Below are 16,964 nucleotides of genomic sequence, written 5' to 3'. Positions count from 1 at the left end.
CTCTATAGGGACTGCACCTGATCCCGATCCATTCCCATCATGCCCTTGGACATTGGACGGTTAGATTCAATCAGGTACCACCAAGTACTGGTGCATTGAGGTATAATTTGCTGGACCAGAACAAATCTCTGATTTTTATATATACATTTGACCATTCGTTTTATCTAAGTATGTAAAAAATAGAAACCATGCTTAATGTAATTTTAATAAAAAATGATTATATGGTTTTTTAAAATTAAACGAATTATTAAATTTATGTTCAAAATTCAATTATTAAAGTTATGTTCAAAATTCAATGGCGTTAGACATAAAAAAAGACTGAGGGAGTATTTTCTGAATTTCTGATTTGCCAAACTTCATTGACCTTGTATGAAGGAGAAACAAATAAACAATACTCTTCACTATAAATATTTGTTCTCCAGTGTAACTAAGAGAAAGGGAACACAATGTCTTAGTGAGACAATGGTCGAGATCTACTCAACCAGCTGGGAACTCCCTCGTTGATAATTTTTGTTGTAATGTATTCATAGAGAAATGAAAACAAACAACAAAGTATAATAGCACTGCTAGCTTCTTCAGTCCCAAGCTTAATACAAATATACAAAAGCCTTATCTGTATTCCTACCAGAAAAACTTCTTCAGTTCCCTCTGAGATAGGCATCTTTGATTATGTGCAGCTTGGCGGCTGCCTCTCGCATGCTAATGCGTTCACTTGGTATTGGCTTGGTGCAATGAATTCCAATGTTTAACACAGAGAGCATGCAGTGTATACCTTTCTCCTTTACTTCCACTGGAGCTTCTAGGCAGAGGTCCAACTCTTGTTGTAGCTGGGGATCAACGATCTCAAGTATCCTGTCAGGGAAGTTGATCTCTGTAAACTTTGCAATGCTCAGTCCATCCTTAAACATAGCGTCTATTGGCCGCCTACGTATGAACAACTCCAAGAGAACAACTCCAAAGCTGTAAACATCAGAGGCAGTTGAGACTTGATCTCCCTCAGCGCATTCTGTAAAATGCATATATAAGACCAAAGTATAGCTCATATAGCTAGGTATGTTAAAGAAATATGTAGTAATACAAAAGCAAGATAAAATTTTCAAATTACCTGGAGCGATATATCCAATGGTTCCCTTTATTGCAAGGGAAAAAATTGAGTTGGAATCACCAAAAGATGTGGAGGAATCGGTCCTGAACTTCGCAAGGCCAAAATCTCCGACATGAGCAATCATATTGTCATCTAGAAGGATATTGCTAGGCTTCAGGTCACAATGAATAATAGTTCCTTGGTTGTTATGGTGCAAATATTTCAATGCATTTGATAAATCCACAATTATGCTTATCCTCTGAGCTAATGTAATGTGGTTCAGATTTGAAGCATCACCGTCATCTCCGGTTGAGTATAGTAATTTATGCAAGTCCCCTCGTGGCATCAACTCATACACTAAAGCCTTGAAATCATTGCCTTCAGCATCAATACTACCGCATAGTGTGAAGATAGGAACTAGATTGCGATGTCTCAATTTTCTTAAAGCATTACATTCTGCAATGAAGCTCTCCTGCGATCCACTTGTTTCTAGATTGAAAACTTTCACGGCAACCACAATGTTGTCTTGAAATAGTTTTGCTTGGTATACAGAACCAAACCTTCCTCTTCCAATTAAATTGGCTGTAGAGAATCTATCTGTTGCATTTGAAAGATCATTGAAGGAAACTTTGGGGAACTTCTACCGAGTGATGGGAATGATATGGATTTTTTCTTCTGTTTTCCCCTCCCAATAAAATAAATTGATATGGCCAAAGCAAGCGATACCATGCAGGCTAGTGGGATTACTAATTTCAATATAACCGAGTTCTTGTTCTTAGATGTAACCAATAACACGGTAGGACACGCAGGTAGGTGCAACTCTGGTAGCCCACCACAAAGTCCCTGATTTCCATCCATCTGGAAGGCTGTTGCATTCTTGAATATTCCTTCTACTGGGACCTCACCGTTAAGATGGTTGAATGACAGATCAAGTTGCTCAAGATATTGTAGATTGCTAAGAGACGCTGGTATTGACCAAGTTAAATTATTGTGAGATAAGTTAAGAACTTTTAGGTTACTTATGTTACCTAATGAAATGGGTATGCTACCGCTAAAACTGTTTATACCTAACATGATATATTCAAGGCTTTCACAATTACCCAAAGCATTGGATATATCTCCAGATAGCTTATTTGATGAAAGTTCTAAAGATATTAGTTGTTTCGCATTGCCAATGTCAGTAGGGAATTTTCCGTGTAGGTTATTGAAAGATAAGTCGATTAGTACTATTGACATGATACTAAAAATCTCAGTTGGTATTATACAATGAAGATTATTGTTGGAAATGTTTAATACTTCAAGCATTTGCAGGTTTCCCAAGCTTGGTATGTGTCCATCAAACTTGTTAAAATGTAGTCCAAGATATACCAGTTGAGATAGATTTGATAAGGACGATGGAATAAATCCTGTGAAATAGTTTTCATATAGACCTAACATTTGCAACTGTTTAAGATTTCCAAGCCATTCTGGAAGGGTACCAGTAAAGTCATTAGTTCCTAATGATAAATCAATCAAGTTTGAGAGGTGTTCAATGCCAGAGGGGAGAAACCTAGATATTGCATTTCCGTCTAAATGAAGTCGTTGGAGATGAGTCAAAAAGTTGCTTAACGAACTTGGTAGATGGCCTTCTAGTCGATTATAAGCCATCGAAAAAATTTGTAGCCTAGTGCAGTTGGCTAAGCTGTTCATAAACTCCCAATCTTCCTTTTTGTGTGTTTGGAGCTGATTGCCTTCAAGACTTAGCCAATACAGTTTGCTTAGTTTGCCAATGGAACTTGGTACAACCCCAGTGAAATTATTACTTGATATGTCCAGTACACGTAGGTTGGAGGCGTTCACCAATGAGCTGGGGATATGCCCTTGAAGAAAATTGAAGTCCAATGCAAGTACTTGTAGATTGGGAAGAGAGTAAAGGATATTGGATGGTACCTCTCCACTTAGATGATTAAAATTAAGAAAAAGATCGATGAGAGTAGAAATTTAAGATGGCTTGTGGAAACCTACCCGTCAACATATTGCCACCCAAAATAAGAATCTCCATCATGAGGAAGTTTGAAAACTCATTTGGGATGTTTCCCTTGATATTGTTAGACGCAAAATTAAGATTTCTAAGTTCTGTGATATTGGCAAAGGAAGAAGGGATAGTTCCAGTAAAATTATTAGATGCAACATTCAGCACTTGAAGCTTAGGGGGGAAATTATTAATCAATTGTCCAACTAGGTGATTGCCGTTGAGCCATAGGGCCTTGAGGCTAGAACAGTTTGTAAAATCAGGTATCGCTCCTTCTAATGAGTTATTGCTCAAGTAAATGGTTCGAAGGTGATGCAGATGACCAAGGGACAGAGGGATCTCTCCGGTGAATGAATTTGTGTCTAGGAACAGAAATTTTAGGAATGTTAGGTTTCCAAGTGAAGGGGATATTTGCCCAACTAAACCTTGGTTTGTAAGGTTTAGAGAAATGAGACGATGTGGAGTTTTAACCCTGCACAGGACACCTTCCCAACTGCAAAAGTAAGTGCTGTCATTCCAGGACATCAGCGCTTGCTGCGGATCGAGACTGATTGCCTTCTTGAACTCAAGCAATGAGAGTCGATCTGTCTCATTTCCATATAATGAGGTGCACATGATTTGGACTACATTGCTAGCCATAAGCAAAATCATATACTGTCTGATTGTAGCGATCTTCATGACCAGCCTTCTCTGCCAAATTATTCTAAGTCTTAGTTAAATGCAAAGATAATAAAAGCAAGAGATTATGGATAGTCAATAATAAAACAAGCATCGCGGGTTAGGTGGCTGAAAGAAGGAGATGCAAACACACGTTTCTTTCACATAAAAGCTAATGCTAGGAAAAGGAAGAACTTCATACACTGCTTACAACACAGAAATGCAGCTGTATACACACATGAGGACAAGGCCAAGCTGCTACATGATCATTTCACCTCCATACTAGGCGAAAAGAAACTAAGAGAATGCACACTTAATTGGGATGCGTTATGAGTGCAGAGAATACAACAAGGAACAATGGATGGTCCTTTTACTGAGGATGAAATATGGAATGCGGTGAAAGGGTCGCCGACAGAGAGGGCGCCCGGACCTGAAATCACTGGGGCATTCTTCAAGGGGTGCTGGGACATCATAAAACATGATATTTCTCAGATGTTCGATAGTTTCTTTAGACTCTCAGGCGGAAATTTTGGATGCATCAACAAAGCCATTTTGGCATTGATCCCAGAAAAAGATTCACCACAACTGGTGCATGATTTCAGACCAATAAGCTTAATTCACTCAGTGGCAAAGCTCATATCGAAGGTCCTCGCGATGAGATTGGATGACCTGGTCTTGCATGCCCAAAGTGCTTTCATCAAAAGACGATGCATACAAGGTAACTTCTTATATGTGCGCAACTTGGTCAGATCGATGCACAACAAAAGGAAACCAAGCCTCCTTTTCACGTTGGACATCGCAAAGGCTTTTGACTCTATATCCTAGGAATATTTGTTGGAAATGCTACCGTGGAGAGGATTTAGTACACGGTGGAGAGATTGGATTGCCTTAATTCTATCAACCACCACATCTAAGGTAATGCTGAATGGAACAACATGAGAAGTAATTATGCACAAGAGAGGACTGCGCCAGGGGGACCCCCTTTCACCCTACCTCTTCATATTAGCAATCGACCCATTGCAAACGATACTGAATATGGCCAAAGACCAAGGGATCTTGTCGCCAATATCAAACAGGGTGGCAAAGTTCCGAACATCGCTATATGCGGATGATGCGGCGATCTTTCTGAACCCAAGTCGAGCTGATGTGGACAGTCTAATCACCTTGCTGGAAAACTTTGGACGTGCCACAGGGCTACAGGTGAACCTAAGCAAGAGCTCGGTGGTGCCTATAAGATGTGAAAACATAGATCTTCAGGACGTGCTGAATAATTTCAATGGAAAGTGAACTGGTTTCCCCATCACATATCTAGGACTACCTTTGACAATAGGAAGAATCAAGAGAGCGCATCTCCAACCAGTCATGGACAAGCTCCACTCTCGACTTGCAGGTTGGAAAGGGAAATTGTTGCAACAGGTGGGAAGGAAGACCCTTGTCTCTTCGGTACTAACCTCAATACCAACATACTTCCTAACAGCACTGAAACCCCCAAAAAATTTCCTGCATGATATGGACAAAATTAGAAAAAGATTCCTCTGGGCTGGCGACCAAGAGATTAGTGGGGGCAAATGCAAAGTAAATTGGCCAACAGTATGTGCACCCACCAAACTTGGGGACTGAGAGTCTTGGACTTAGAGAAATTTGCACGAGCTTTGAGAGTGCGATGGCTATGGTTCAATTGGGAGAGCCCAAACAAACCTTGGGCAGGAACACCTCCCCCTTGTGACGAAATGGACAAAAGGCTATTTGCCTCCGCCACCAAGGTGACAATAGGTGATGGTCACAAAGCGAGTTTCTGGGAATCAAATTGGATCGGAGAGCAACCATTGAAGGAGTTAGCCCCGGCCTTATACAACCATGCCAAAAGGAAAGGTAGGACTGTCTACGAAGGACTAGCAAATGACCAATGGATACTAGACATCAGGCACAATCTCACGGTCGAGCTAGTCGAGGAATTCTTCGAGGTGTTCTACCACGTGTGGAATAGCGGCGTTGCACTCACAGAAGGTGTCGAGGACACCATAACTTGGCGGTGGACAGCAAATGGAAAGTACAGTGCAAAGTCCGCCTACATAGCACAGTTTAATGGCAGGATAAGCTTAGCGGCTGCAAAACTGATTTAGAAGCAATGGGCACCTTCCAAATGCAAACACTTTGCATGACTTCTATTGCAAAATAGAGTTTGGACAGCAGATAGGCTACAGATCAGACAATGGCCAAACAACTATTTCTACCAACTATGCTACAGGAACCTTGAAACCGCCCAACATCTTTTTAAAGATTGCACTTAATTTTGTGCGTCAGATCTAGGAGAGGGTCCTGAGTAGACTGAACTGCAGCGATATAGAACACCAACACGATGAAAACGAAGTATTGTTGGAATGGTGGATCAGAAGAACATCTCAAGGAGGCAAAAGCAAGGCCAAAGCACTCGAGTCAATCCACATGTTGGTGGCATGGGAAATATGGTGTGAACAAAACAGGAGGGTTTTCCAAAATCAAGAGAAAACCATGCCGCAACTACTCGCCAAAATACAAGATGAAATCAAACTTTGGAGCATGTGTGGGGCAAAAAAACATCGCGAGAATATCCACTTAGGTCTTTCTTTTAGGTTTTCCTTGTTGCTTTTCTTCCTTGTTTCCCTTGTTTTCTCTCTCTTTCACCTTTGTTGGTGATATTGTAAATACTTTCTATTCTCCTTAATATAACTCCAGCTTAGCCTGGCTTTAGTTTCAAAAAAAAAAGTATGAACTGATATTCTTTTTGAAGGAACATGGAAGATCGTCACCTACTATATTTATAGTGGATGTGATTAAAAATATCTTGGCGAAAAATATTAATATTGGTGTGTCAAGAAGTACAGATAGGAAGAATTAATTAATATTCAGCTTTTCCTCTATCCGAAGACTTGCTTTCTTAGTTGTTCCTACAGGAAATAATTTAAAAGGAAAAATATTGACCCCTGAAGGATGGCTATACTAACTCCTATTGGCACTAATGAAGAGTGTAATGTGGAACACCACTACACCAGTCGCACAATCAAAACCCACATGAATCATATTAATGCCTTGTTTAGTTCCAAACTTTTTCTTCAAACTTCCAACTTTTCTATCACATCAAAACTTTCCTACACATATAAACTTTCAACTTTCCATCACATCGTTCCAATTTCAACCAAACTTCTAATTTTGGCAAACAGCACCTACTAAGCTCAATCAGATAGAATGCCGATGAATACTAGCTAGATGAGGGACGAAAAGTGTACCTTGCCAAGTAAGGAGTACACGCTGTGCTGGGCAGTTGGTGCAGAGTGCAGTACATAGGTGGTGCCAGTCAGCTGCTACCTACTTATAGCCGTTTGCTTGGGAATAGGTTCCTCTTCAGAACCCCTCTCAACCTCTATCCATGGTTGATGCAAGCATTATCTGAAAATCTGTCCCTTCTAGCAGGTCCTCGCTGCTGCTATGGAAAAATCTTCCACATGGAAAATTTGCAAGAACCAAAAGGGAGAGTCCTCAAGCAGAGTTGGGCAGGGTGTGATTGGTACAGGGATGACAATGGCCAATCTGGAGCCAATCAGCGCCAGTCTCCCTCAGCCTGCAGAAATTGTCACCATCCCAACTCCCCCAAAATAGTATTTTACAACTCCTTGAGGCTGTAATAAAACATCTCCATATTTGTTGTCTTTCCAAAACGCTGGTCATGTGACTTGGTAGAAACTTCAACGGATCGAACACGGTGAAGACGCAAGAAACAAACTTAGAACCATGTGAAGCCAAAACTATGATAGGCAGTCCTGACCATTTTCTGATATCATATTTTTCCCCCTTTTTTTATATCATTACTAGTCAAAGATGGGCTCAAAACCAGTGATTTGGGACTAGTTTGAATATACGATTTGGCGGTGGCACATAAAATGAGATAAGCCATTAGCGCAGCAATGATTAAGCGTTAACTTTTACAAACTCTAAAGTTGAGTTCATTTGAATTTTTAAAGATAAACAAGTTTTTTAAAAACACGCTATTTAATAATTTGAAAAATGTGATAACGAAAAAGGAAAAAATTATCATTTAGATATGCGGAAAAGAAGGCAGCATTAGTTTGAACCCAATGTGAGACAGGCTTTTGGCTCATTTTAGGCCTTGTTTAGATTCCTTCAAACTTTTAACTTTTCCGTCACATCGAATTTTACTACACACAAACTTTCAACTTTTCCATCGCATTGTTCCAATTATTTTAAACTTTCAATTTTAACGTGGAACTAATACAGCCTTACCTGTGAAGACGACCTGTGCTGAAAAGGAGCAGAGCTGCAGAGGAGCTCCTCCAGTCCTCCCTCCCCTCCTGTAACGAGTGATGTACCAGCAACCACACATCCATCCACGATTTTACTGTAGTCAACAATCAACAGATATACTTCCGTGAGACAAAGGCTGTGTTTAGATAAAAGGTGTAAAGTTTTAGCGTGTCACATCAAATATGCGGACACATATTTGAAGTATTAAACATAGTATAATAATAAAACAAATTATAGAATCCTCCTATAAATCGCGAGATGAATTTATTAAACCTAATTAATTCGTCATTAGTAAATATTTACTATAGCACCACATTGTCAAATCATGGCGCAATTAGGCATAAAAGATTCGTCTCGCAATTTACACTCAATCTATATAATTAGTTATTTTTTCGTTTATATTTAATACTCCATGCATATGTCCAAACATTCGATGTGGCAGGTGTAAAATTTTGCCAGTGGATCTAGACAGGCCCAAATTCACAGAGAGCGACAAAATGGTACTCCCTCCGTCCCATAAAAAATCAACTTAGTACTACAAATCTAAACATAGGCTGTGTTTAGATCCAAAGTTTGGATCCAAACTTCACTCATTTTCCATCACATCAACCTGTCATACACACACAACTTCTCAGTCACATCATCTCCAATTTCAACCAAAATCTAAACTTTGCGCTAAACTAAACACAGCCATACATTTGTCCAAATTCGTTGTACTATAATATGTTGCACCTAGCTCTAGATTTTTTTTTTTTTGAACGGAGAGAGTAGGTCAGAGGCAGGGAAAACGATTCAGTTTTTGGGCTATTGGTTCAGCGCGGCGTAGCTGATACGTCTCATCGATGGGTATCGATTTGGCAGAGGCGGAGTAGCAGTCTTCTCCAGTCGAGCTGACGTCGCTGACGAGGACGACGACCGAGCTGGTTGTCGGCAACGTAGACGATGGCGGAGGCGATACTCCCCGGCGCCATGGATCGAGCCCCTGCGAAAACCTCGGGACACATATGTGCACTAATTAGGCCTTGTTTAGATAAAAAATTTTTATCAAAAACATCACATCAAATGTTTAGACACATACATCTGGTATTAAATGTGAAAAAAAATAATTGCACGGTTTGTATGTAAATTGCGAGACGAATCTTCTGAGTCTAATTACGCAATGACTTAAAAATGTGATACTACAGTAAACATTCACTAATGATGGATTAATTAGGCTTAATAAATTCGTCTCGCAGTTTACAGGTGGAATCTGTAATTTGTTTTGTTATTAGTCTACGTTTAATACTTCAAATGTGTGTTCGTGTACTTCAAAAACTTTATACCCAAAGAACTAAACACACCCTTAATGAAAACCAACTATTATACCAATAAATGGTAAAAATATAGCAATGTATCTCTTTCCCACGTCAAAGTATGCAAGCATGCAACAGTATAAATAAAAGATTCCTAATAAGTAAGCTTCAAATAATATTTCATTTAAATCACTTATCCAATCAACAATTGGAATATATCATTATATTCGTTGTAAATAAATTTTTATAGCAATATGTTATACGATAATGTTCTGATGAAAAAATATATATTGTAATTAATTTTATTGTATATTTAAATTAATTGTATCATATATATATATATATATATATATATATATTACTTTTAGATTTGATTTAAATTACTTCTTATACATTCATAATATTGTGAGTTTCTCTTGTTCTTTTTAGTTTGTTCATAATTATACAAATGATTTTTTGAATTACTTTTTTTAATGATGTTGTGATCCCTATTCGAGGGTAACACGAATGAATTATGAATAATTTCTTAAGAAATTTATGTAGATAGAAACTTTCTACTTCCAAGTTAGCATATTTTGTGTTCGCAAAGAAAGAAAAAGTTACAAATTTTCAATAGGGCCCCAATATTTTTCTAAATTATTATACACTTATGTGATATCCCCACATGATTTTCCCTCTCCATTCGAACTGTTTGCTCATCATTTAGGCCGATGAATGACATTTGTGCTTATTGCATTCACCTCCGAAGTTCTTCGCACCTTGGCTCAGCTCGTTATTAGTGATCAAGCAGCGTTAATATTGGAACAAAGTCCAACATGCATGGCAAGGGCCCCCCTCCTCCGTGGGAGAGAGCCCAAGCTTGAATCCTTGGGAGAGAAGATGGGGGAGAGAGGATCACTCCTCCCTCGATGCCATGCGAGAAGATCCTCCTCCCTTGCACTTGGAGGGCTCATTTTATTTGTATGTAACTGAAAATTATAGTGTTACCCTTATCAATTACATTAGAGGGGCAATGCTATAGAGATGTTCTAGTTTATTATTACATTAGTTTATACAACATCCTAAGTATGGAGGTCCTCTCCAATAGTATATGCTAGGCTTGGGGTTATTCCCCAACGGTACCCCCTCATCTGCTGGCTCCGGGATTCGGGGGGAGCAAATAATTTCTAGCCCCTATTCCCTTGGGTGTTGTGGTGTGCCTGAAGGTTTACGTTGGATACCCCAACGTTCGGTGGAGACCACACTGAAGGGGCTCAAGTGAACGGTGGGGCGACCTCCTCAGTCGGGGCAGATGACAACGCTCGATAGGGCGACGTCCCTCGGTGGTGGAGACCATGCGGCTTAAAGGGGCGGCGCCGTCCGGAGCTCATGAGAGGTGGAGTTTGGTCCATCCCCTCTGGCAGTAAAGGCCGCGGTGCTCTACGGAGGCAACACCGTCCAGGGCCCGTGTAGGTGGAGTCAGGTCCACCCCCTCTAGCACTGAAGGCCGGATGCTCTACGGAGGCAACGCCGTCTAGGGCCCGCGTAGGTGGAGGCCGGTCCACCCTCTCTGGCAGTGAAGACCGCGGTGCTCTAAGGAGGCAACGGCCGCGGCCAAGCCCGTCCCCGCCCCTGGCGCGCGGCGTTCACCGCTATCTTGCTAGTAGCCAAAGAGCTGGACAAGACACGCTGTGAGTGAGGAGCGGCTGAGGCATCCTGCAATGCCATCTGCCAACTATCAGTTCAGTTCAGGGCAAAGTACTCGGAAATTCTGATGGTCATGTCAGATGCTTGCACAATGTAGTTTAACTAGTTTCTAGTTTCTTCCATCGTTGTTACCTCGAGCAGGATCAAAGCCTTTCGACCTGCAAGTGCTGTAACCGGTGTCTGCCAAAGCTATACGAGTGGACGATAAACTACGACAAGCAAGCAGATGAATGTTTATGCAAAGGCCCCAACTGCTAACAATGCAAAGGACGGGACATGAGCATTCCATCATGTGATTTTTTGTGTTCTTGGTCATTCACTACACAAGCTATGGTACTGTTAAGCCAACATGAGGTCTGGAATACAATGACCTATGGAAGATGCAAGATGTATTGGCCACCTAATATCAAGCAGAAACAAATCAAACAGTATATTAGAACATAAACATTTGTCGCAGGTGGTGACAAAGCCACATTTCAGTATTTCACTAGGACAATGGCCACTCATTTACTCAATGGTGTACACAACTATTTGACCGAAAGATGAACACAATGCTATGAGAGATCCCTAGCTAGTTTCCTCTAAGATATGAATCATTGATTCCGTGTAGCTTGGCAGCCGCCTCCTGCATGCTGATGCGTTCACTCGGTGTTGGGTTGGTGCAGCAGAGTCCAATATTCAGCACACTGCGCAGGCAGTGTATGCCTTTCTTCTTTACTGCCATTGGTGTTTCTTGGCAAAGGTCCAGCTCGTGTTGCAGCTGGGGATCAACAATCTCTAGTATCCTGTCAGGGAAGTTCATCTCTACATGCTTTGCAATGCTCAATCAATCCATACCAATTTCAACCCAAACTTTCAACTTTGGAAGGAGGTTCCTCTTCAGAACCCCTCTCAACCTCTATCCATGGTTGATGCAAGCATTATCTGAAAATCTGCCCCTGCTAGCAGGTCCTCGCTGCTGTTATCGGGTTAATCTTCCACTTGGAAAATTTGAAAAAACCAAAAGGGAGGGGGAGTACTCAAAAGCAGAGTTGGACAAGGTGTGATTGGTACAGGTATGGCTATGGCCAGTAGGAGCCAATCAGCCAGTCTCCCTCAACTTGCAGAAATTCTCCCCAATCCCTACTCCCCCAAAATATTTTACAGCTCCTTGAGACTGTAATAAAACATCTCCAAATTTGCTGTCTTTCCAAACCACTGGTCATGTGACTTGGTAGAAACTTGGACTGTAGAAGCAACTTCAACGGATCGAACACGGTGAAGATGCAGGAAACAAACTTAGGGGGTGTTTAGCTCCAGGGTGTAAAGTTTTGGCGTGTCACATCGGGTATTATATAGAGTGTCTCATAGGGTGTTCAGACACAGATAAAAAAACTAATTACAGAATCCGTCAGTAAATAGCGAGACGAATTTATTAAGCCTAATTAATCTGTCATTAGTAAATGTTTACTGTAACATCACATTGTCAAATCATGAAGCAATTAGGCTTAAAAGATTCATCTCGCAAATTAGTCGCAATTTGTGCAATTAGTTTTTTAGCCTATATTTAATACTTCATGCAGGTGTTCACGCATTCGATGTGACGGGGTGTAAAATTTTTGTGTAGGAACTAAACAGGGCCTTAGAACCATGTGAAGCATAAACTATGATAGACAGTCCTGACCATTTGCTTATATCATATATTTCCCCTTTTCTATTAGATTCATCTCGCAAATTAGTCGCAATTTGTGCAATTAGTTTTTTAGCCTATATTTAATACTTCATGCAGGTGTTCACGCATTCGATGTGACGGGGTGTAAAATTTTTGTGTAGGAACTAAACAGGGCCTTAGAACCATGTGAAGCATAAACTATGATAGACAGTCCTGACCATTTGCTTATATCATATATTTCCCCTTTTCTATTTGATATCATTAGTAGTCAAAGATAGGCTCAAAAATCAGTGATTTGGGACTAGTTTGAATATACAATTTGGCTTAGCTTTTCGGTGGCACATAAAATAAAATAAGACAAGCCACTAGAACAGAATTAATTAAGCATTAATTTTTCGAAACTTGAAGATTGAGTATATAATTTTTAAAGATAAAAAAGTTAACGCCATTTAATAGTTCGAAAATGGTGATAATGAAAAATAAAAAATTTATCATTCATAGTAGCAGAAAAGAACGCTTTGGCTGTAAGACAGGCTTTGGGTCATTTTACCTTTGAAGACGACGTCTCCTGTGAAGGAGCAGAGCTGCAGAGGATAATTAATCCTAACGACCACGTTTGTGAAAGGGTACGTAACCTAGTGGTTACAGTGACCTGATTAGCTTCTAAGGTACTGAGTTTAAATCTTTATAGGAGTATGTTCTATGGGTGCATCATGGCTTTCCAACGACCACATATCTGTCCGCGATTTTATGACATATATAGTAAAAAATACCCTACTCTATAAAATAAAAATAAAAAGGTGATGCTTTCCCTTCATGTAATGAGTAATCTATTATATACCATAGGTGTATTATGGCTTTCCAACAACCACATATCCATCCGTGATTTTACGACATATATTCCGTTAGACCAATTCACAGAGAGCGACAAAATGGTAACTCAGAGCTACAGAAAACGATCCAGTTTTGGGGCTATTGGTTCAGAACGGCGTAGCTGATACGTCTCGTCGATGGGTATCGATTTGGCAGAGGCGGTTCATGTCGCTGAAGGAAGCTGACGTCGCAGACGAGGACGACGACCCAAGTCCAGCCGGTTGTCGGCAACGTGGACGACGCCATAGCTGCACCATCTGGAGTTCGTCACCCGCCGCACGGGTAGCCGTTCGCCTTTTCGTGGATTGAGCAGGGCTCAATCAAAACTGTTTTAGGTGAGGTTATGATTTGGTAATTACCGCACGTTTAGTGTGAGGTTATAAAAAAAAAAATTTAAAAACTAAAAATATTACCGCACGTTATAACTGTAATAATCGTATGGTTTATAAAATTTAAGCCCCTGCAAAAACCCCGGGACGCATATCACATCGGCTAGCGGAATCTCTTGGGCCTTCCGCCGCCGTCCGGTCGCTGACTCGCCGCACCTTCTCGATGAGGAGCTGATTTCATGCCCCATCGCAGCCAGCCCGAACTATCTATCTATCTATTATATTATTAAAGGAATAGTAAAAGGAGCCTCCACATTTGCCCTCATGGCCTAGAAATTCTCACATTAATCAGAGAAAAAGAAAAGGCAGATTCCATATAGAAATACAATTTAGAAATAGCTGAAATTCGGAATTAAAAATAAGGAATATTAGAAGGGGAGACTAGAGTACATATAGAAATACAATTAGAAAATAACTGAAATTCGGAATTAAAAATAAGGGATATTAGAAATAGAGTATAGAGTCCATATAGAAATACAATTAGGAAATAACTGAAATTCGGAATTAAAAATAAGGAATATTAGAAGTAAAGTATAGAGTCCATATAGAAATACAATTAAGAAAAAATAGAAATTCGGAATTAAATTAAGGAATATTAGGAGTAGATTATAGAGTCCATATAGGAATTTAAAACTAACTAAAATTTGGAATAAACATAATAAAATTAAAAGTAGAGTTTAGAGTCTGTATAAAAATACAATTTATAAATAACTAAAATTCGAAATTAAGAAAAACATGGGAAGAAGAGTTTAAAGTCAATATAGGAATACAATTTAGAAGTAATTGAAATTCGCAATTAAAAAATAAAGAATATTGAAAGATGAGTTTAAAGTCCATATAGGAATACAATTTAGAAGTAACTGAAATTCGTAATTAAAAAATAAAGAATATTGAAAGATGAGTTTAGAGTCCACATAGAAATACAAGTAGAAATAATAAAAATTCAGAAATAAAAATAAATAATATTAGAAAAAGAGCATAGAGTCTATATAGAAATACAATTTACAGAGAACTCGGAATTAAAAAAAAATATTAAAAGACGAGTTCCATATAGGAATTTACAAATAACTAAAATTTGATATTAAAAATAATTAATAACTAACATGTATATAAAATATAATATGAATATTACACATTAGTAGTTTTGTAAAGTTATTGCAAAATTTAAAATTATGTTGTCATTTTAATATATTTAAATAATATAATGAGAAAACATATATGCTATTATATAAGATAAAATATAATGATACTAGCCGCGCAATCTGCGCGGGCCACCATGCTAGTTTATATGAGACGGGCTACCTGATGCGCTTCAGGATACTCCATCTTTTTACGACTAGGTCCCTATCTTTATTGTGTTTCAGCAACCAATGGTGCCGACATGAACATTTACAAATAGGTCCCTGGTTTAAGTATCGCTGATCAGTGTACTTGAGAGAAGGAACGGGAAAGATCACATTTTTTTACGTGACTAATCAGTACATGGGAGAATGCCCCGGATCGAGCGCCTGGATCGGGGGGAGAAAATCGGGCGCCCTCCCCACGAGTGCCTCCCGCGCGTGCACATGCTCTCCAATGTGTCCCCGTGTAGCTCCCGCCACGTGTCCCCATCACGCATGCCGTTGCAACAAATCACCCACATATTTAGAAACCATCTATTAAGGGGATCCGTTTCATTTGTTGTTCCACCAAAAATGTTTCACATAGTGTACTCACAATGTTTCACTATGTATAGATCTAATGTTGCAGTGAATTGAAACATTCTTTTGCAACAAATCACCTACATATTATGGAAACCCTTTATTAAGGGAATTCATTTCAATTTTTGTTCCACCAAAAATGTTTCACCTAGTGTATTTATAATGTTTCACTATGTATGGATCAAATGTTGCAGTGATCTGAAACATTCTTTCGCTATTTGCTAAAACATTGTTTTTATATAGGTGAAACAACGACCGATTTAAACGATTGAAACATTTTCGATCTACTTAGTGAAACAATTCCGATATACTTGGTGGAACAACGTGCAACATTTAAAATTAATTCAATAATAAGCTAAAAATTTTTTGTCGAAATACATCCATGTGTGATCTTGTTTCAAAGATTTAATTGCAACGAATTTAATGGTGTAATCGGATCATAATGTGGATAAATAATTTAAGAGAAAAAAACAGTTTAAATTAGTTTTGCATGCTACCCGATTTCCCCACCCCCGGATCGAGCGCCCGACGTGTAGTTTTCTCCGAGTACATGTGCACTAATTAATCAAAACCAACTATTATACCAATAAATGGTAAAATGTAGCAATATATCTCTTTCTCACGTCAAAGTGTGCAAGCATGCAACAGTATAAATAAAAGATTCCTAATAGGTAAGCTTCAAATAAAATTTCTTTCAAATCACTTATCCGATCAACAATCGGATTATACACTATATTCGTTGTAAATAAATTTTTATAGCAAGATGTTACATGGTCATGTTCTGATAAAAAAACATATATATAATTAATTTATTGTATATTTAGATTAATTTTATCATATATGTAAATTACTTTTAGATTTTAGATTTGATTAAATTACTTCTTAGATATTCATAATACCGTGAGTTTAGGTTTGGTCCGTCTCCGCTCCTTTTTTTTTATTTTGTCACCCTTTTTTTTCAATGGCCGTCTAGTTTTTTCGCAGTTTTTTTTCACGTGGAACATTTTTTCGTTGCCCAGTTTTTGTTCGATCTCCTCCGGTCTGATCCGCGTGCGCAGCGCGCCTCAGCCGCCGCAACATCATGTACCTCCCCGTACGTTTACTCCTTTAATTGATTGTAAAAATTGATTCCTCACTCCTCTATCTTTGTTTTCCTCATGATTTCCCCTTTCAATTCTGCTTTAATTCACCAAATTCAATCCCCTATTTAACAGTTGCCGATGATGGCCGGCAGCCGGAGCTTCCCTGGATGTTTTTATCCCGAGTGTTACGGATTCACTTCAATTTTAAGAAAAACGAAAAGAATGGTCGAGTGCATCAAA

General features: G+C 39.2%; 1 protein-coding gene and 1 pseudogene across 1 annotated transcript; both read right to left on the bottom strand.

Moving 5' to 3' along the window:
• Positions 1–365: 365 nt before the first annotated feature.
• Positions 366–4,843, bottom strand: LOC127754029 (putative receptor-like protein kinase At3g47110; annotated as a pseudogene).
• Positions 3,809–7,477, bottom strand: LOC127754030 (uncharacterized). Its single transcript, XM_052279482.1, has 3 exons — positions 7,019–7,477; positions 5,071–5,252; positions 3,809–4,980 (listed from the first exon to the last, which is right to left on the bottom strand). The coding sequence occupies exons 1-3, from the start codon at positions 7,072–7,074 to the stop codon at positions 4,742–4,744; spliced, it is 477 nt and encodes a 158-aa protein (XP_052135442.1). The 5' UTR covers positions 7,075–7,477; the 3' UTR covers positions 3,809–4,741.
• Positions 7,478–16,964: the final 9,487 nt, after the last annotated feature.

The sequence above is a fragment of the Oryza glaberrima genome, chromosome 11, assembly GCF_000147395.1.
Source record: "Oryza glaberrima chromosome 11, OglaRS2, whole genome shotgun sequence".
Classification (NCBI taxonomy): domain Eukaryota; kingdom Viridiplantae; phylum Streptophyta; class Magnoliopsida; order Poales; family Poaceae; genus Oryza; species Oryza glaberrima.
Note: the sequence above shows the minus strand (reverse complement) of the source record. Positions and strands in the feature narration are given on the sequence as shown.

What these genes read in the sequence shown, in the direction of transcription:
- LOC127754030 (XM_052279482.1), bottom strand. Translation starts at nt 7,074, where the DNA reads ATGTACTGCACTCTGCACCAACTGCCCAGCACAGCGTGTACTCCTTAC. An exon ending in TGTACTCCTTACTTGGCAAG is followed by an intron (nt 5,253 to 7,018) that starts GTACACTTTTCG and finishes CATATCATGCAG; the next exon opens with GAAATTTTTTGGGGGTTTCA. An exon ending in GATTCTTCCTATTGTCAAAG is followed by an intron (nt 4,981 to 5,070) that starts GTAGTCCTAGAT and finishes CACATCTTATAG; the next exon opens with GCACCACCGAGCTCTTGCTT.